The 21,639-nt window shown below is 46.5% G+C and overlaps 1 protein-coding gene across 1 annotated transcript; it reads right to left on the bottom strand.

The window, feature by feature from the left end:
* Positions 1-548: 548 nt before the first annotated feature.
* On the bottom strand, positions 549-21,188 carry LOC120849365. Its single transcript, XM_040221572.1, has 5 exons — positions 21,142-21,188; positions 16,295-16,393; positions 13,429-13,520; positions 4,139-4,237; positions 549-656 (listed from the first exon to the last, which is right to left on the bottom strand). Exons 2-5 carry the CDS (start codon positions 16,365-16,367, stop codon positions 549-551), a joined length of 372 nt encoding a protein of 123 aa, XP_040077506.1. The 5' UTR covers positions 16,368-16,393; positions 21,142-21,188.
* Positions 21,189-21,639: the final 451 nt, after the last annotated feature.

Below are 21,639 nucleotides of genomic sequence, written 5' to 3'. Positions count from 1 at the left end.
ACAAATAAATAAACATTGGGGTCGACGAGCTAAGGCCCGAGTCACAGAGCAGCCATTCTTCGAGCCACATTTTTATATTTTTATCCTTTTCTCTTTTTTTTAATTTTTTTTTTTTTTTTTCGTTTGCGGTCTGCCGAGACAATGCTCGAAATTTCTGAAGTAGACACTGTGACACTTTGAAGCCTGAACTAACCACTGTCTTTCTCATTTCTCTTGAATTACGAACGCTCAATTTTGAAACCATATGAAACGCAATTCGTAAGCCGAGGAAGTTATTGAAATAGAATCGATAATTTTAAATACATTTTATTACTCAGTTACAAATACCGTTTACAAATTTTATCTTGATAGAGATTGAAATAGATTTCATAAAACAAAATATATGAAGATTGCAACAGGAATCACTTGTACAGCAATACAGCCCAGCTTGTGGTAACTGAACATCTAAACACGAAGAACTACAGAGGAGCTAGACATTTTCATAAATGATAGATTCAAATAAAGGGCACATGACTACGCTTTATTTATCGCCGTCTCCGTAACGAAAGTTACTTCCCTTGATAAGCAGGGCACCAATCTTTCATAAGTCTCTCTTTGGTCTTCTTCATATCTTCCTTCCATTCTAAGAGGCCTTGTTTAATGGTTTCATTGCAGGGCTGTAGAGAAAGAAAATGAAACACTATTTTTATAACTATCATAACACAAAAATCAGCGTTCAAATATATCTCCGTTTTAGTGATTTTTTTTTCAATTACACAGATCCTCTTCACTAATGAAACGCGTGATAAAATATTTACTACAAAAGAGGCCCTAAAATGTGCGTTTTTTCAAATGAGGTTGAAGTAATTGGGACGGGAGTTTGAGAAAGATATATTGTTTTAGTGCTCGCACCACAAAATACACTTTTAGCCTCTTGCCTACTTTAATGAACCTACCGTGCCGCTATTTTCGCACTTTCACTAAAAGATAAGCAACAAGAATTTCTGACGTTTACAAGCTACAAAACATGGGTTCGATTATATTTCCTTATAGCAGCAACAAAATTAGAGCAAAAAGCGGCGTTCGCTTGCCCAATTTACAGACAGAATGGGCAGCCACATGATCTCGAGCCAGTTATATGCCCCCCAACGTTCATCACAGCCGTGCACTGGGGTTGGCAACCCCATCGCACGTGCTCAGCAACTGACAGTTGTTAGGGGTCGACTGTTCCCGCCAATGCAGGGATTTGACTCGAGTCACCACCCGAATACACATTCGCGCATTGATTGTCACAAGACCACGCCGAGTGCTCACCAGTTTTGGGAAGTACTTTGAGTACATTGTACATGAAGTACTACTTCAAGGAGATTTAGAAAGCTGTTGCTTTACTTGAAGAATAATCTTTGAGTATGCACATGTACTTTACTATTTCTTTCTGGCGCTTTCAGAGGAAAGTACAACTCCCGACTTCAAAGTAAATTCCCAATATTTGGTCTAGTTAAATTTGTATCACTAATGAGGCTTTTTCAACTCTGAAGCCACTTGACTTTGTTCAATATTCGCCACCGTTTCCGGAAATAACTGATGCACTCCCGATTATCTCTGGTACAATGCATACGAGTTAAAGAAACACTCTATGGACCGTTTTACTGAAAGAGGGCGAGAGAGAAAGGTGAAAGAGCTACCGGGTTTTCCCCCTTGATGGAGTAGGTAGAAAGAGTGAAAGTCCCGGATGAGAGGCTTCGCCGGTGTTGGGTGTCTGCAGTGCCCGAACTTGGTTCGCGCTTTCTTCTCGGTTTTAAACTCGGAAACTTCATCAGAGCCACGGGCTTCGATGGCGACAGTCCCCCGGTCATTGGGACACCATTGCTCGGTTATAGGGTGCCGAATAACGACAAAAAGCGTCGAATACTGCCCGAGGACCGATGTAGTTTGCATGGAATATAGTTTTGACTTTGGCTGTATCTTTGACTTCGGCAGCTGAGCCTGAGAGCGTGCAGCCGAGGTACCTTCTTGAGCAAAGAGCTCGCACTTGTATACCTTAGTAGTATTGGCATTCCGGTTGATTTGCATGAGAAAGGACTGAAAATAATATATTTAAAGAAAATCTTTAAAAAAAAGAAACAGAATAGTGCAAAATGCGCAAACAGGGTAGAGTGCCATAAATAATAGTCTTATATCGATGATTCATTTGCGCTCGAAAGGGGTTTCAGGCGGAAATGAATCGAGGATATAAAACTATCATTTATGGCACATGTTGTGCTCGAGGCAATGGATTCGGGGGCTCGGAGCCGCAGCATGCTTGTGGGCCACATCCCAGCGAGTCGCGGGCCACGTGTTTCCGACGCCTGGTAGAGGGTAATAAAAGGGCACCTTGAAAGATCTGGTTAAGAACTACTTGTACTTTACTTTGAAAGTGCATTGTGTTTAGAGTACTTCATTTCAAGCACATTGCACCCTGGTCTACTTTTCTTGAAGTACGTAACCACTTATACACTTTGTGCTTTAGTTCAAGTACATTTTATATGTACTTTACCCACCACTGATGCTCACACAGTACTCGTGTTAAATCTAGGAGGTGCATTTGAATATAGTTACTACAAGGCAATCCCGCGACTACGACAATGATACGATACCCGTTACTACATCATTGTGTTTGGCGAGGGAGGAGATGAAAGAAAAAGTCCCCACGTATCGCCGAAATTCCACAGCGGCATAGACGCTTCTTGGTCAGTGGTGTTGTCTTCAAGTATTCTGGGATAGCTCAAGTGCTAGTATGTTTGTGTAAAAAGAAAAAAAAAAGTTCCAACCTAATGACGTTCCTTTGTATGGGAACGCGTCGGTTTAGTGTACAAACTTGAGAAAGACTGAAAAGTCTAACATAACACGAACAGCATATCCGCAAAACTACTTGCTGCCCTCTGTCCTTGTACAGTTTTTTCCTATCTTTCCAAGATCCTTTAAATATTACTATTTCTACTTGATACTGTTGCTAATGTTGCTACTACTGCTAATACTGTTGCTTTTAATCCTGCTCCTAATTTTGATAAAAATACAATCAGCTTTAGTACTTATATCATCATGTAACATATTTTCTACCCTAATAATTATTACAGCAAATCAACTGGCAGCACCAGGTCGTGAATTTTAAGCAGACATTCGCCGGATCACCAGGCTGAAACTCAGACGGTATTGCGCGTGGACAATGCCACCCCATCTATTCCCACAAGTCATCGTCGAGATGGTAGTTTGCCTAACAGCCTCTTCAGTAGTCGACGTGATCATGTGCGGCTGGGTAAAACATTAGATGCGTTATCGATTTCATGAAGCAATTGTCAACAATGTTAAGCAGTTGTTACACGTTACAATTATTTCTTGCTATGTATCGTCAGAAGACTGGATATAAGAAAGGCTCAAGGTAAACACTTCTTATGAGTTGTGAATGCAAAAGCATCAGTGTCGTTGTTGCGCGCGTTTTCGTGAAGTGGGTGCGCCGAGCTCACATCGGCGTGTAGCCACTCCGAGGTATGCCCCAGCGGGCTCTGGTCTCGGAGGCCCGGCCAGCCAACCGCTTCTTTTTCCCGGCACGCTCTGGCGCGGGCACGTAGCGCCATGGTGTGGCTCTCCTTGAAACTGAAACGTGCCGGCCCTATTCATCAGATTTCGGCTTCATTTAGCGGCCGTTTTGCGTGGCTTTTTAAGCGCCTTTATAGCTGCGATGCCTCAGATAGCGGCTTCACTTCGCTTCATGGGGACAGGGGAATTTAGCTGCCGTTTGGCGCGGCTGATGACGTCAACTATCTGATCATCTGAATGTACATGACAAAGATGACTGACTACGTCTTGCCCAGGGGATCCGATGGAAGGGCGCATGGTCTTGCAAACGTAAAAAAATGGTTCGCGTATTAACTTTGCACAGAATAAATGGAGAACCAATAAGTACCACATGTGTTATTGCTAAACAAAGACAAATTCTAAACTTTGTATACAAAATTGTGGCATGTCCTTGGTACAGCAAAAGTAAACAATGAATAACTTTTTGAAAACAAATTAAAAACAGGGCCGGTGTCGTATAATTAATACCCGCAAAAAACAAAAAAAGTAAAAAAAAAAAAAAAAAAAGAGCTCGCAGGCAGCGAGAATATTTTTCGAGACTTACCGGCATACCGCTGGGGCAAATTTTCGGTGCCAACGTCAGCGTCTGGTCAGGATCAGAGCATGTCACCATGCACAATTCAGGACGATAATTAAAAATACCCTGCAATGCATTGGCATATGATGTTACAAATAAAAATTAAAGTAATACTATATCCATTCAACGAGTAAGAATAAAATGTTGAAATGTGGATTGAAAGGCCGGCCCCGTAAGCAGAGAAAAGAAACCCCACCCTCACATTCCCCCTCCTCAACCCTCCCGCAACATAAAAGGAGGGAATCACCTCTCGTTTTTTCCGCGCCATTTTCCGCTCTCCATTTATTTACTTTATTTTTTTTTTACCGCCTGCCGGATATTTTCGTGCAGGTTTGGGGTGGGTACAATAAAAGTGTCAAAGTAAATCCAGACAAAAAAAAAAATCCTTTCCGTGTTATTTTTTTTTTTATTTTTGGAACGCAAACTTTTCGTTTAATCAAAAGGAAACCCACAAATAACGAAACGATTAATCATGGTTAAGGCCAGTCCGAAGGCATGTCCATTGTACGAGAAGCCCTTCAGGTTTTCTTGGCGTAGGTGAGAGAGGAGCGCGGCGTTCAGTGCAGAGAGGGAGCTCCTCAAGGACAGCAGATTGCTGGCAGTCGGACCTTCACCGAGGGGAACTATAATGGCGCGTCCAGACTGGAAGCGGATCCGCGCGTTCTCAACCGCAAAACGACTAGGATCGAGCGGTTGGAGCGCGTTTTTGCCAACCGCTTCGGGACCGATTTTGGCCCAACCGCTTTCACGAACCGCAATACGGCAACCAATCACAACGCAACGCTGACGTGACGTCAGTGACTTTCGAAACAAGATGGCACCTGTCGCTGGTGAGGCGTCCAAGGCGCTCTAGTCCGAGCGTAACAGCAGCCAGATCAACGGAGAAACGCGATGTTCACGTCCGTCACTTGAATCTGCCCCGAAAAGAATTAACTCGTAATCTTAACGGGCTTCGCTCCGGTGATTTGGTTCGGGTAAGAGTTTGTTTATTATTCCGGGTGCCACAGCCCGAAGCTCGCTGCCTTGTTAGTTTCTGCCCGTGGAACGTCGGAACCCGCCCTGATCGATCGCAATGTCAGCTTTTGTACCCACTAAGATAGTCGCGTGAACTATTCAAAGCTTTCGACGCCGTGCCTGACCACCACGAAGGTCGATGGAGACGTCGGGAGCCTGATTGCGTAGCCAGCGCACTACCGCCGAGCGGGCAAGGTACCTGCGCTAGCTCGACCTGTAACGTTTACTGCTAACAAAAGAAACAGAGGGAACCTATCCAAGGAATAAAGTGTACATACCAGATAACGCAGAGGTAATCCATACGTCGTTTATTTGAGCTTAATGTCAAACAAATAGTAGGCTCGATCGAAGCGCGAGTGACGAGAGGAGAGTCCGCCACGAACGAAGCGACGACCGGCTAGCACCGAACACAATCCCGCACACCACGGTCCACGCCACCTCTCACAACGAGGGGGGAAAAGTGGCCCTCTATCCCGAAAACAAGGCCAGCTATTCATGCGGGAAGGATCCACTTCGAAGAAAAGGTCGGGGGCATCCTGTTCCGAGTCAGCAAGGCACGCCTACCTTGGCTTTGCTTGTGGGCGAAGTCAAGGGAATCACAGGCGAGGTTCACGGGTCCAGGCTTTTTTTTTCGCTGCCTGAACTCGTGATGCGTGCGAACGTCCCGGAGAAAAATCTTCAGAGTGCCAAAGTGGCAAGGAGAATAGAAGGGTAGGAGAGGGCATGATTTCCGCCGCGTAGCCTCCACAAGCCATGCTCGCTTGACGCCTCGACTCTTTCTTATTTTTCTCCTTACCCTTCTCTCTTATCAGGCCAACGGGCCAACGTGACCACATCACGTGACCGTAGCTAGTCTTCGTCTCACCTTCGATCTGATAAAACCTTCCGGACGGAGCGCGCGCAAGCCTGCAAGGAATCCTTTTACAATCAACCATCCATCTCACACATTACATGTCACGCGCACCAATTGCCAAAGAGATCTGCGGTTACGCTGGGCACAAAATCGTTTAAACTTTTTATGACTAGGCTTCACCAATATTGCATCGTACCCCCTCCTAGTACTTATAACCTCCTTGCAAAATAGCAAAATTTTGGCTTTGGATCGTCGATTAAAGTGGATTGTGGATTGTAAAACAGGGTTGCCAAACGCAAGTCTCAAAAGATCACGCGTGATTGCCGAGAAACCGCCACCCGCCTCTCGGTGTGTCTGAACGGGGTCTCTTGCGAACCGCATCCGCAATCCGCTTTGTGAACGCGGATCCGCTTCCAGTGTGAATGTGCCATAAGTCCGACAGTCTGTGCGTTCACTAATCTGCCTGCGCACCTGGGTCAGGGATTTTAAATGGAAACTGAAGCGGTTCTGTATTTTAATAAAAACACACAACTCGTCATTTCGCTTCCAGGACCACGAATATCGAGATTTGCTTTGAATTTGGTGCACGGAGCTCGCTGTAGAAAATTTTTTTCAAAGTACCACTGAAGCCCCTTCTTCCCGGAGCGTTACGTCGCAAGATGAGTTTTCGGAATCTCCGCTCTAGCTTATCTTCAGCGCCTATCAAGCTATGGACGCGCACTCTTGCCATTTTGAAAGAGCTCAGAAAAATTACAGGACGTTGCTTAAGCTTTGCCTTTAAGTGTGGAACGCCAAGGCTAAAGGTATTCACACTTTATCGCATGAGCTGAAATGTGTTAACGCCAGTGTGCAAATAGCGCCCAACAACTTTCGGGTTTGAACTAGATGGCGGGTTTCGCAGTATTTGCGCTATCCAATAAACGCTCTATCTTCTGGAAGTGGCCACTTGTAGCACTGTCAGACTTAATTCACTCTTATCACAAAAGAACGATGACTCAGGGATTAGGAAACTTATGGGAACTGGAAGTAAGCTGGCTACCGAATGAATGACCCTATACACTCCGTGCGGGAACTATAGGGGGCGTTTTGAAAAACGCCCGCAGCGCCGCTAGCGGAAGAGCTGGTGTTCGACTGTGAGTCGCGTTCAGCAGCCTGCGGCGCCTTTTCGCATGCCAAGCTGTGGCGGCGGAAGCGCGCACGGACGAAACTTTTGCTTTTTGAGCCGATACGTTAAGGGGGACGTTGCATGAATGCTGGGGCAGACCTAAGAAGGGCATTTAGCTGTTCTCCTCTTCTTATATATTGAGTTTTTGTCGTTATTCGTGGGAATTTCTCTAGTTGCGGCCAAAAAAGGAGTTGGAGCAATTTTCCGAAAAGCAAGACGGCCGCCACCATAATTGCTTTCAGTTGGAAATTTATTTCGCTCGAAGCTGTAAACGTAGGACTGCTAGAACGATGATATTGGAGGCGAGTGAGATGTCCACTAAGTTTCTGCACGAAGTGTGCCAGTTTCATTAAGACAGCAGGTGTGAAAGTTGTTTCTAACGAATAAAGAAATAATGCTGTACGGTATATCCAATATTGGATCCAAAATGTTGTGTTATAGCGGGCAACGCAAAGTGCAGATTTGGGCACACAGGTGCTTGGACTTGACAGTAACATGACACAGCACTTATTATACAAAAAAAAAACAGGTGGCATAGGGAAATTAGGTGAAAATTTGGTTTGGGCAACGTAACTCAATGGGAACCGGTTTTGACCATGAAAAGGCTGTCAAGAGAATACTACTGGTCGGGGGAGGTGGAGACTTTAGAGGTAGGAAGGGACTAGTGGACTGTACTTCCAATTGAAACAACTTTACGAAAGGTGGTTCCAAAGTCGAGAAAACGAAGTTGTCGGTCAACACACGGTTTGGCCGCCAAGGGGTTTTGCGGTCAGCTGTTGTGTAATAACCTGTTGTGCGAGGTGCTGATTTTCGGCCCACAGGTACTTTGACATGACCGTCACTTGGCACAACACTTATTATAACAAAAATAGTTGGCATGGCGAAACCAGGTGGAAATTTAGTTTGGGCGGCGTAACTAAATGGGAACCGGCTTTGACCGTCAAAGGCTGTCAGAAAATACCACTCATCGTGGGAGGTGCACACTTTACAGGTAGAAAGTGACCAGTGGACGGGTACTTCCAGTTCAAACCACTTTGCGATAGGTGGCTCTAAAGCCGAGAAAAAAATTGTTGTCTACAGAACTTGGGGTGTCAGTGTTTCCACATCCAAAAGGAGGCTGATCAAGAAAGACAGCACACCACATAAACTTTCATACTCAAACGCCGATTCTCCAGTGATTCCGAGTTTCATGGTTGTTTTCTTTAGATTTATATTTGTCACTTTTTTTACCGTTCAAATCTTTCTTCATGAAGTACAGATTGCGTGCCATATTTGTCCGGAAATATCATCGACACGGACGATGAGGACGAAACTTCTTTGGAGGGCATTCCTCCAACGAAATTGGCACCGCGAGTGTGGGATGGCATTTCAGTTCGTCCCATCGGCGCTGACACATGTAGGCGTTAATGGTACGAAAACAAACGCAGAGCGCAAAGCGGCAGTATAGAATATGTCAGCCGTGCCGACACAGTGGCAGACATGATCGGGAGAAAAATTTGTCGCGTCGTACGGCACGGCTCCATCGTTGTCGCTGTCCCACAAAACATCGGCGAGGTGAAAAACTGTGAAACTTTGTCTCCACGAGATACGACGCATAACTATTGAAGCACTTAATGACGCAGCACAGGCAGCACTTCATGCTGTGAACCCAGCGCAACAGCACCACTCCGACTTCAACGCGTACCAACGTACGCGGCGTGGTTTCGGTTTCGTTTTCTCTGGGGTTCTTACTACCTGCCTTCGGTACCGGCCGCGCCGCGGCGCGCCAGTCGCGTCGCACGGAGTGTATAGTCAGTTGCTTGACAAAACACGGTGGATAAATCTTTGCTGGTTCCCAAGCGTTGCAACCGTGTTTGCGTGGCCTAGTCGGTAGCGTGTCCGACTCGCAACGGAAGGATCCTGGGGTCGAATCGCCTAAAATTCTTCACATTTTTTTTAAAGGAAAATGAATCAGTTTATAAAGTGAAATCATTTGAGACATGCGGCGGTCGTGTTTTGACCACTTTCATTCCCCGTTTGACGTCGCTTTTCACGTGAGCGCTGTGGGTCGTTTGAAATTCCCGCGTGAGGTTATGTGATTGTGACGTCATGGACCTATCGACCAATCAGAATTTTACCGTCCTCCACCGACGCCGGCTTTTCTGCGACACGAGAGAGCTATCGCTTTAAAATACGTCGCGAATGTTTTCAGTGCGAGACCTACAAGGCTTGGAATTCGCAGCGAGAAGTTTGGGGGTCGCCACATGGTGGAACGTTTTCACAACCCAGAATGAAGATGCTTCAACTTCTTCTGCTGGAGCAAGCGCGTGCAATGACTATACTTCTATGCACTATGAAAACTAAAACAACCGCGTGGGGAGTACGTGCACTACTCAGGGGAAACAAAATGACCGCATCTCCACGTGGTGCTTGATGTTGATTGGTGCGAAGCTCTGGTGGTGCTGATTATACTGATTTTATTGTTCATAGGTAGTCCTGATGGTGCTGAGTTTTTTTATTGCTCATAGGTAGCAATAAAAAAACTCAGGATCTTTCGGCCGCCAATTGCAGCAGGATTAAAGGCACGTTCGCTATGAAGAAATACGCGCGACAAAATGGCTCTGTCTTTTCACGCGAACCGCGTGCACGTCCTTCACGCACGCGCTGAATAAACTGAGCTAGTAGCACCAGAGAGAAAAGGGGTTTTCGGGAATGTTCATACCGCGGAAAACTGCTGAGAAGCTGCATTCAACTTTCCTTGTTATATACAACAGCTGCGCGAAATGCGGCAGCAGCGATTTCCGCCCATCTTTTTTCTCACTATTCTGACATCGACTGCAGCCACTCGGAGGTGCTCATGGCGACCATTGGAAACATATCTGTCGTTGATGTTGGTCCACGGATGTTGTCAATCCTCTGAAAGCAGCCGAATTTCACAATGAGCCAGCTGCGCTCGTGTCACTGTGTCGACTGACCAACAGCCTGGGATTGTTGTTCTATCGCTCTACAGCCGACGTGGCAAATGGTGAACTATCGCAGGGCTCTCTCCTTTCTGATGTAATCTCGGTAGTGAAAAAAAAAGTTTTATTGTTTCAGCGTTTGTCAAGCCTCTGCCTAGTACAACAAGGATGATTGTGAAGAAGTCTGAAACTCGTTCCTGAGATCTCTATCAAATCAATCCTCTTCTTGGGATAATGCTACACCGTGTGGTACGTACAATATTTGAGAAGAGCAAGTCGTTTGCTTCTTGCGGAGGAGTTCTGGTTGAGACGGTTCCGAACATTAGTTCTAGTATTCCAAGGCGGGGGGGGGGGGGGGGGGGGGGGGTGCAATTCCAGATATTGGTTCCATAGTGGAAGGGTGGTGGCTAAAATTTAAGCGGCGGGAGCGACCATGAATTAGCACAGCAAAATATTTCGCGGCCGTCGCCACAATGTCACGTGGCGCCGCGTTAACCAAAAAGACCCTAAATTGCCGGCTAACACTCTCTTCTAAAGAGAGATGACAGAACTTGATACAATTTGTGAGGTGTGCCTTCTGTACATCGCAGAAGTCAACTGGCCACTTCTAGTGAACAAGAGTGCTCCCCCATTCTTCGAGCAAATAGAAAATACGAGCGAGGAAGTTTCAGAGGAGGCGACATTCTCACTCCTTCGCTATCGCACAGTCTTCGAAGGACCTCACGACCTTGGCGTTGCCACCGCCGTCAAACTAAAAGTCGTTCTTGAGGTCGTCCTAGACGTTATTTTTGAGGTCGTCCTCGAGATCGCCCTAGCGGTCGTCCTAGAGGCCATCCTAGAGGTCGTCTTTGATGTCGTCCTCCAGGGCGTCGTCCTCTACGTCGTCTTAAGCGCCGTTCGCATATTTGCAACCGTGTACGGCCGAGAGAGGCAAGACCGGTTTTTAAGCCTCTTGCGACATCTTAGGATCAGCTCCGCAGCAGCGCATCCGGTCCTAAGACGTCGCAAGAGGCTTAAAAACCGTTCTGGTCTCTCTCGGTCGTACTCGGTTACAAGTGTGTGAACGAGCTTTTAGACGTCGTCCACAAGGTTGTCCTAAGGGAATCCTATCGCAATTCATAGACAAACAACAATAGTAGTTTCTGCAGCAATATCTTATCTGCAGGTTTGCTCGTTTGCTCACTTCAACGCTACGCGCTCCTTCCTGTCCGATTTTCAACGGAAATAGACGCCGCTCCGGCAGCTCTGGTTGCACCACCTTCGCGCATCGCTCTGGACAGCCGCCGACCTCGCGTGCTCTGCGCCACGAGCATCTTACGCAAAAATCAAGCGCCCCCTCCCCTCCCCATTTCTTGTACGACCCACATGTAATTATGGGGAATTTATGCAGCATTGTGCACCTATGCACCAACCATTTTTTTATTTTTTTATAAGTGTGGTACAGTGCTTTCTAAAGATTGATTGGAAAATACATACATACATTAGTGGGAAAAGGCGAGAATATAACCACCAGCAATATCTGACATTGCGCCCACGCAGGCTGCTCCTATCGAAATCAACACTGCACTCGGTTAGCGTCAGCAGGGACGCCGTGGCGTCAGAGCCGCAGGTAGCTGTATAGGGAAGGGCTGTTAGTGTGTGAGTTGATCAATGACGGTGGCAGTCGTCAAGCGCACCGTAGAGCTCTGTGGGATTACGCCAGGCGTTACCTTGAAAGGTGTGGTATTTTTCTTGTGAAAGAACGAGCGGGACATCAGCGCAAAAAAACGGATGAGCACCAGAGGTCGGCAATTTAGGTCGCGCTCACTCACCCTCACCTTCACAGCCACACTCCCCTAAGCCCCTCACTCACCCTCACCATCACAGCTACACTCACCTTCAGCCCCTCACTCAACCTCGTCCTTACAGTTACACTCATCTTTAGCCCTTCCCTCACCCTCACTGAACCTCACGGCCTTCTCGCCTCTCACCGTCCTCACGGCCCTCACGCACTCATACCCCTCACGCACTGATGGCCCTCACGCCCTTCACACCAGTCCCGCACTCACCGCCCTCACGCCATTCGCGCACTCACCGCCCTCGCGGCCCTCATGTACTCCCGGTCCTCACGATCTTCACAGCCCTCACGACCCTCACTCACCCACTTACTCGTGAGTTTTCCTGGTTCAGAAGCTCACTCACCCCCAAATCACCTATGAAGATGAGGGTGAGTGAGGGTAAGTGAGGGCCTACATGACTGAGATTTGCCCAGGTATGATGACCACCACAAACTTCAGGCATTCGTACGTGCCAAGGATTGTAAAATATTTTTACGCAAGAAAATTTTTCCACAATAAAACCCTTCAGAATTTTTAATTCCAGGAATTTTCATTTCTTGAATACCTACTGCTTTCTAGCTTGTCAAACTACTCGGTCTACCTGACTCCAGTAGAAATGACGATACAAACACAGTGCCGTGTATTTCCGCCTTATGTGACCTTGTGTTTACACGATGTGTCACTGACTTGTGTGGAGATCTGGATGCCCTCCCCCGCGCTGACCCTTCGGGCCCCGAATTCCGGCAACTCGGACTCAACGCCTCCGAGATGCGTCATCCCTCGGTGGAGCGGCGATGGCCTCGCACACCTCAAGATCTGGCCACGCCGCTCCCCTGAGCCAACTTACGTCACGGGACTGGCTTCCCACAACAAAGGGGCGAAGGCTTGAAAGGGGGACGCGGGACAAAGAGGAGTCCCTCTCAGACGGCGACTCTCTCGGACGGCGGACCGCAACGAGCGTGCAGAGTTGACAGGACGCTGGCGCGGGATTCGGCGGGAGACGGACGCTGGAGCGGGGAAGTGCGGGCGCTTGGTCGAGCGGCGGACTCGGTGAACAGACGGGACAGCGACCCTGGACGACGACGTCCCCACGACGCGGTTTGGACGAACACCGCTTGGAGATGGAGCAGCTTCAGTGGCAGCGGACTTCCCAAGGCCTCGCTGTTGACCGTTCCCCGATCCCAAAACCCCCAGGCAATAAGTGAGTGATTAAATCGTTTTGCCGAGAGCAAAGCATTGCTTTGTCATGTTCATCCGGGGACAGGGTCTGAGGGAATCGGAGTGAGGAGCCTGCACTTGGCAACGTTGTCTGTGTTTCCTAAAATATTACGGGTTTTCATGCCAAACGCAGTTTTTTTTTAGTAAAAACGGTATTAAATAATTAGACTTCGCATTATAAAAATATCTAGAAAGTCGATTTGAATTATCTAAAAATATCTCATTTGTATTTGATTCCTCGCAATACTTACCTTAGATCCATGAAGTTGGCAAAGTATAGCTCCGGCCGGATCTACATTATGCCAGCACCTAAAATCCTGTTCAGTCCCAGACAAAAACCCCTCTGAAAAAAGAATGTGTGAAGGTCAAACCAGGCAAGGAGATTATTGTAAGTTTTAATCCCTGGAGAACGGAGAACAAGGGGAAGAAAGAACAAACACAAATCTCCAAACACTATTAGGAGATTTGTGTTTGTCCTTTGTCCCTCTTTTCCCCTTCTCTGTGAATTATTATCGTTGTTCTTGTTCAGCACGCTTGCACCTTTGCAATATTTGTATGATCTTAACAAGCACAGTGCATTTGCGTTAAAATTACGTAAAATGGTGCTACGTTTCTAAGTTAGCAGGGAGAAGTTCACCTAATTAAACTTTGCATTTAAGTTCTTCTTTTGTCAAACATTTTTATTGGTAGTAATAATCCTGGTAGTGTCTAGAGTACCATCCGACGGCACTCTTGCAGAGTGTTCAAGTGCCGTCCGACGGTACTCCACTCGCGCGTTCAAGGGCCGTCCGAAAGTCTCGTATAAAACGAGTTCTCAAAACGTCGTTTTCGAAGCGAAGTGTAGCGTTGTGGTAAGATGTCTTCTTCATAAGCAAGAGATCCCGGCTTCGATCCCCAGTGCGGGCTTGCTTTTTTGTTTTCGTTTTCTCGAACATTTTATTTTGCCGACGCCTTTGGCGATAGTTACATTTATTTTTTTACGATTAACACAGGAAAAAACGAATGTTCTCGCCGAAATTTCGCTGAACGAAATGGTATGGGACTTCGTTTCCGGAGGTGCATCGGGTACAGCGGGGCTTGGTTTGCCGGCTGGACGCCGCGAAGCGGCGTATACGACAGGGTCAAATGGGTCAATAGTATTGTAAATAGCAGCCGCTTACTGTCGCCGCGAAGCGGCGTGAACACAGGCGGGGTGCTGTGTTAACGAGCTCCCCAGTGATACACGCGCCGTCCGACACTCGGACGGCACTTGTAGGCGCCATTGGAGTGCCGTCGGACGGCACTGTAGACACAGCCAATAATCATTTCAGGTAATTCAGCAAAACATTTTAGTGGCAGACGTGCCAAGTCGGCCGTCTGCACAAAATATTCTGATATCGATAAATATTATCATGTGTTATTTTTAACATTACACGTAACTTGCATTTTTTATAACTGATTACTTAAACCTCTCCTAGCAAAACTGCAATATTCCGGGGGGTTGCAACCAATTCATTTGCGACATCAAGATTATCCAATTCCTTGACCCGATGTATAGAAGAAAGATTTGCTGTTTAACAGTGCAGCCTGTGTGAGACTCTAAAGGCCTGTTCACACGTGCAGCGGAGCGCTACAAGCATAGCGCTAACCTCGCGCTAAGCGCGTGCTGACGGCAGCGTTCACCAGCTTTGTATTGCACCGTCAAAACTGTTGCTCATGGCAGACGATAAGTGGCTGATGACACGTAAAGAGCGCTACATCAGCGCTTCGCTGCATGTGAGAACCAGCCTTTAGAGGTGCCCTGAGGTGGTTTTTGAGATCGCCTAAATATGGCGAATAACTCACTATGCTGGCTCTAAGTATCCCCAGAAATTCCTAAATAACTACAATACGAGGCCGATTTTCCTATTAAAAATGCAATTAAAAATCGCGACACACAGAGTTCGTCTCAGGCGATGGGAGGAGCATGTTCCCACTGTCAGCCAATGGCAAGCGAAGGATCCTGACGCCTACCGAACGGTGTAACCACTAGTGTTATCTCAAATGCGCGCAGCTCATTGCCCTAACAGTTCGGACTATGACGGACCCATCTCACCAGCCAGTTCGACTACGCCACCGCTGGCGCAATGCATCGAGGGAAATTTAGTCTTGGGCTCGCGCGACAACCTAACTGGAGCTCTCCGCTACTCTGCGCGTGTAGAGCACGAGACGGCCCGAGCCCTCTGGTGCACTGCCGGCTGCCTCCTGTGAACTAAAGTTATGGCGGCGTCACGCATGAGTCGAACGCTTACCGCTCATTCACACTGGAAGCGGATCCGCGTTCGCAAAGCGGTTGCGAACGCGGTTGTATAAAGATCCAGTACAATTGCACGCGCACTTAATGTCATCGAGTGCGCGTGCAATGGATCTTTATACAACCGCGTTCGCAACCGCTTTCCGAACGAAGATCCGCTTCCAGTGTGAATGAGCGGGTGAGATCGGTCTATTCAATTCAGTGAGCGCGCGCTCAAGAGCTCACGACCGGACACAAAAATCCCGCGAAAAAAAAATCAAATACAGTGCGCTTTTTTTAGACGATTATTGTAATATTACGTTCCCTCCCCGGGAAAAAAAAAAAGTTTTTCGACTACTTTTATATGTATTTATCATCTACAAAAAAGCATACACGTTTTGTAATAACAGGGTCTGGAATTTTTTCATTGCTCACATGTCTTCCTGGCTGCCAAGACAATGCTCCTCCAATCGCCAGAGATGACTTCGGTGTGTTCCATCTTTGTTGTTTTGTTTTAAATAGGGAAATCGGCCTAGCATCACTATGATTTACAAATTTTTAGGATGCTTTGAGCCCGTAGAGAGAGTTATCGCCGTATTTAGACGATCTCAGAAAACTCTTCAGCGCAACTTTAAATGCTATGCGATGCACTGACTTCCTTCTGGGAAGATATGTGCTAACATAGCTTGTTACAACCTCTTCGGACACCTGATGTTCTAAAGCATTCGTTGCAATATGAAACGAAGTTCAGAGAGCACCGGTGGCATCCAATCACAGGTATTTCTTAAAGAAGTAATCCTGGTAAAACTATTTCGAGGGAAACAATCTTATATGTGTTCAATATCTACAACTTTAATACGACTTACCGCCTTGAAATGCCGGTAGAATGAGTACCACGGCGTAAAGTACGAGAAGCATGATGCTTATATTGCGATACATAATCCCAAGCTAACGGGAACGTCCTCCTAAAAGAGAAACAATAACATAAATATATAGCTTCGAAACTCGACATTACAATTGTTTCCTCGGAATGCAGAGGCAGCATGTTTAAAAGAAAAATTCTGCGAAACATTTATGGTGATCGCTTTTTGTTAAACATTCACCGCGTAATAAATATTTACCCCTGAATAAGTCTACAAATGATCTCATCCAAATATGTGTTTTCTTTTTAGAATACAAAAATTAAATTTTACGTGTCTGAATCCCTGACTGCCGCTCTACTGGCAACACTGAGTAGCGGTGGCGTTGATTTTGACGTCAAATGTTGTATCCAAGAGTAGACCGATCCCTCCTCGTTGTGGTTTGTAGCAGCTCCTCGCAAAAGCAATTTCTATTGAACGCGACCAGACTGGCATAGACATTCTGTTTCGCAGTCAAACATAGTTTCTAAAGTTGGCTTCACTTAGCATAGCGCTACGCTCAGGGCCGGACACGCGCTAACCTTTTTTTCACTGGACCTCGAACTTTAGAACACAGATCCCCTCCATGCGCCGGCAAAAATCGTCGCGATCATCTCAATTCCAGCACGTCTACGCACAATCCGCAGGAAAGCGAAGAGCGATTTGATATTAGGAGGAACGAAAAATACTTCTCATATAAATGTTATCAATTACTGTCTCTGATGAACGTCGTCTCATAGTGATTCCCAGACCGCCGCGAACACGCACGCTTTGCAGAGGCATTCCAGAGTAGACAGAAGAAAAACAAGGCGTCGTTCTGCCGCCATGGCAAAACGACGCCGTTGTCGCTTCCAACTGCGGGAAACACGATTGAAGCCAAGCTCCCAGCAACTTCTGCAGCTCGAATGACGAGAAACGCCACACAGAATGCTGGACGCGGGTAGGTTAGCCGACAAACCCCTTCGATACCATTCTACTCTCGAGGCGGTACCTGGGTCCACGTGTCGTCGAATCGCGATTGCAACCTTAAAAAAACATATGAAAAGAAAAGTTCTAACATCCCGAATGGGTGAGGTGCGTCTTAAAATAAATTTACAGCGTAAAAAGATATTTTTAGAGCCATATTTACCGCGCAAAACAAATGTGCAGTTAGCGTCCGGGGTTCCGCCACCAATCGCATGGTAAACCTTTGCGGCGCCACGCTAAGCCGTCGCCGCCGCAAGTTACGCTGGAGCCGTTCAGCCAGCCGCTGAAGTCCCCAGAACAAGAACCCCCTCGCCGCCGAAGCACGCTGAGCTTGGCGCGTCACCGGCCGAATGCGTTTCGCCGCGCCGCCGCCGGAAGGGCGCACCCGCCGTCGGTTTCTTACAGGCGCGGGCCTATCACATGGTGCTTGCGCAATTTCCGGAGCTTCTAAATCTTCTTTTCTTTTTTTTTTTTTGCATTCGAAACGAAGATTAATACGTAACTTTTAGAGCCCAGAGGAAGCTCTCGAAAGAGCGCAAGCACCACATGATTATTGTTACCAGTCACGTGACTGTACTAGTCGCCTTTCCACGGGCTCTTGCGTGCGTCAACTACAAATTCGTTTCGCGCCGTAAAAATAGCCCTAACATATTTGAGTTTTCGTTATACATTCGTTTTATGACAGCTTAAAAGTCAAATTTGGGGGTTTTGCGTGCCAAACCTACGACGGGCATCTGGCACGCCCCAGCGGAGGACTGAGGATTCATTTGGACCTCCTGGGGATCTTTTAACGTGCAATCGAAAGCTCGGTTACACGGCACCTCCTCCGCAATAAGCCTCCGTCACATTGCGGGCACCTCGGTCGGGATTCGAACCCGCCACCTGGGGATCCGTAGGCCGGAGCTCTCGCCTCGGAGCCACCGAGGCGGCATTATGACAGCTCGGTTTAAAAGAAGAAACAAGGCCCAGAAAGGACCGAAGCATATTTGTAATATTTTACGACGTATATTTTTGTTAGAGGGTCAACCAGAATATTAGATTAATATATTTTTTTGAGCCAGAAAAAAACCAAAGAAATATAGAGATGGGACTAGCAAAAAAAAAAAAAAAAAAAAGCGAACAAAATTTCAGTTGCAACATCGATTTTCTAATGCTTTGACCTACCACTCTCGTAAAGGCCCTGTCACACTGAGGCAACAGTTGGACAACTCTATCCGGGAACACGGGAAAGTCGTGTTGCCGGCGACCCTGTCACATCGAGGCAACAACAACAGTCGGGCAACATGTTGCTGCCGCCCGGCAACCGTGTTGCCCGATTTGTTGTCCGACAACCCTGTCACACCGCGCTGAGGGCGAGGACAACACGGGGAACACTCCGCCATCTTGATTGTTTACCTTCGTTCGTGTGCGGCGCGAAATCGCTGGAAATGTGACTCTACAAAGTGCTAGTGCGTTTGAAGGGCCGGGAATTACCACGGTACGACATCAACCAGTGACTGTGATTAGAAAACTTGACACAGGGAGTATTCTTTGCTCTTTATTTTATCGAAACTTTCTTCATTCGCTGACAAAGCAGATAGCCCTAACCGAGGAAAGTGACATCGCTTATGTATTTTCGGGATTTACGCCACCGTATGAAGTGATTCCGTCCGGTTCTTTCATGCAATTCATATTTCTACTGTAAAATTGCGTTAGCTCCGGAAGTACCCCAAAGCGTCTTTTGTAACGTGGTGTTGAGCTGAACTGACAGTGCTTCAAAAGTGCGACACCGACACAATCGGCCTTCATAACAATCGGTGAAATAAATATTTTTCAACACTGTCTACTGGCCTACCGCTGCTACGTGATCGCTTCATTCCCCCAAAACGTCCTGGGTATTTTTAAAACAAATCAGGTGTCTGGTACCGGCTGTTTCCAAGTTCCAAGCATCAACAATCATGATCAGAGTGGTCCTTTTATGCTTCGATTTTTTAATCTTGGGTTTTCTGGGTTATTTTTATTATGCTTTATTAAAGGGTGGGTAGGCATGCCCTTTTATTTCACTTTCCGTAATGTGCGCTGGTCTCTCGGGAGTTCTAATTTCAAAACCAGTCCGAACGTTCACGACCGTAGCTGTGACCATTTCGAAAATCGCTTTCCGTAACTGCGCAACAAAAACATTAATCGAAAATATTTTTGCTGCACGCCAGCCCCAAATATTGTTAAATAACGTTTTCCAAGCCATTGTTTGAGTAAGACTTTATTGATAGGGGACCAACTCTACCATCGAATCTATCTATGTAGTCGTGTTGCCGGCCCGAAATTCGCTCAGCCAGCGATCAGGGCAACACTCGTTGTCCAACACAAGTTGCTGCTGTTTTTGTTGCCGAAAGCTGTCATACCGAGGCAACATTTTAGTTGTCGTCCATGTTGTCGTGCTGTTGCCGCGGTGTGACAGCTTTGTCGGACAAAACGGAGAGCGAGCAACAAGTTGCCCGACTGTTGGACAACGTGTTGTGTTGCTGTCGCCGTCGTGTTGCCTCAGTGTGACTGGGCCTTAAATGCTCCTTTTTTTTTTTTAAGTGCTACACTTTATCATAGGTTCAACAGGACAAAACGAGACATGTACAGCTTACCCCCCCAAAACGTTAATACCGTTCCTGGTTACTTGCTAAAAAAAATAACTAAATACGTTACTCGTTAAGGATTTTCAAAGGGAACGCGTTAGTTTACCTCCAAGGTAGCGAGTTACTTTTCCCGTTACTTGGACAACGAAATACACAACTGCTTTCGTTTCATGGTTCGTTGTTTCATACTCGGCAGTCGTTGCACTTAAATAGCTGCGTCTCGAAGTTTCCGTCAGTTATTGTTCCCCGCTTTCTTCACAATAGATTTCCGGCGACGCAAAGGAGTGGTTCTACTGACGAGCTCGAAGGAACGGCATTGTTCCAGGAAGAGCAGGTGAAACTGGGATTCTCCTTTCACTTAGTTCGAAGTTGACTATGGGTTCTGTGCCTTCCCGCGTTGGAAACCCCCGGGTTCACATTCAGTCTGTACACGAATCTAGAAGGTTCAACCAAACATTGTGTTCGCTGGGAGATGAACTGTAGAGTTCGCCTGACGTGTTCCGCCATAAACGTTGCTATACCTTCATAAGGTTTAATTGTTTTGGGGGTTGCCCACTTTCCCTTATCGCAATAAACAGATACCCAGGTTGGAATTGATACGATGCTGTTTAAACGTTGTTCTACACGTTACTCCTCAAAAGTGAAGAAATACCGTTACTCGTTAGTTGACCTTATAAGCAACAAAGTACGTTACTCTTTTCTTTTCTGAAAAAAGTAACTAAATACCGAAAAAAAGTAACTAGGTAGGAGCAATTCGTTACTAGTCACGCGTTGCGTACATGTCTGGACTAAACACCCGAGAAAGCAGGTAAAAAACGAAAGAAAGACTGAAATGTCAAAAGTGTGTGTCGGCTTTTTTTCCTTCAGTATCGTTTTTTTTTTTTTTTTCTCATCATGGACAGATCGTTTGCACACTTACATTCAGTTCATTAACTTGGGTTCCTTTTCTATTTCCTCAGCTATCTGAGAGAAGCCCCTAAAAAGATATAGCGCGTGAGTACGCATTCGTTATTGCTAATTTTAAGACATAATTAGGTTTCTCAGTCGTTGGAAAGGCCAAAATAGCCCCCAGGAATAATCTTACAACGTAGCTCGAAAAGCCGCCCTACAGCAGTCCGTTATTCAAGCAAAGAGTGCTATGAATACAATTTCACGAGCACACATTGAACTCTAGGCGCCTCTAACAGCGCGGCATTGGGACGAAAACTAAAACAAAGCGTTGCAATATCGAGGAGAACTTACGTAAGGCTTTCTTGCTTCAAGAATCTTGAAGTGGCGATTTCTAGCGTGAGGTGGGGAAAGTTTGCTGGCTTATTTATATCCCAGGTTGTAGGCGTGTCTCTCGCAACGGGCGGTTCCTGAGAATTTTCCCGCCAATGGTAGCTTCGGAAGCAGGGGGCCGAGACAAAGACTGCACCTGTAAACTTGGCCCTTACACTCCATTCGAAGAGAATTTTGCCGCCCTTGAAAAAAAAAAATACACCAAACAATCTGCGTCAAAGAATTTTTTTTTTTTTTTACCGCAGTTTGCATTTGTGTAAATTTCTTAAACGATGTTTAATTCTTCGACTATTTTTCGAAGCAAGCGTATGGCACACCTCTGAAAGATAATACTCTACCTTGTGTACACCACCTAGAGGCAAAGTCTATGCAGGGATTTGTCTTACAGAACTGTTAGGTAACGCCAGACAGGCCCAGGGTAGTCTTCAAGACAACGCAGGGCAGTGTGTGTTCCACTTC

This window comes from Ixodes scapularis, unplaced genomic scaffold (assembly GCF_016920785.2).
Source record: "Ixodes scapularis isolate PalLabHiFi unplaced genomic scaffold, ASM1692078v2 ptg002746l_1__unscaffolded, whole genome shotgun sequence".
NCBI lineage: Eukaryota > Metazoa > Arthropoda > Arachnida > Ixodida > Ixodidae > Ixodes > Ixodes scapularis.
Note: the sequence above shows the minus strand (reverse complement) of the source record. Positions and strands in the feature narration are given on the sequence as shown.

Bases quoted from the DNA above. Each gene is read 5' to 3' on its own strand.
- LOC120849365 (XM_040221572.1), bottom strand. From the start codon at position 16,367: ATGTATCGCAATATAAGCATCATGCTTCTCGTACTTTACGCCGTGGTA. The intron at 4,238-13,428 runs GTAAGTATTGCG...AATGCATTGCAG, and splicing joins GCCAACTTCATGGATCTAAG to GGTATTTTTAATTATCGTCC. The intron at 657-4,138 runs GTAAGTCTCGAA...CTTTCTCTACAG, and splicing joins TTTGCCCCAGCGGTATGCCG to CCCTGCAATGAAACCATTAA.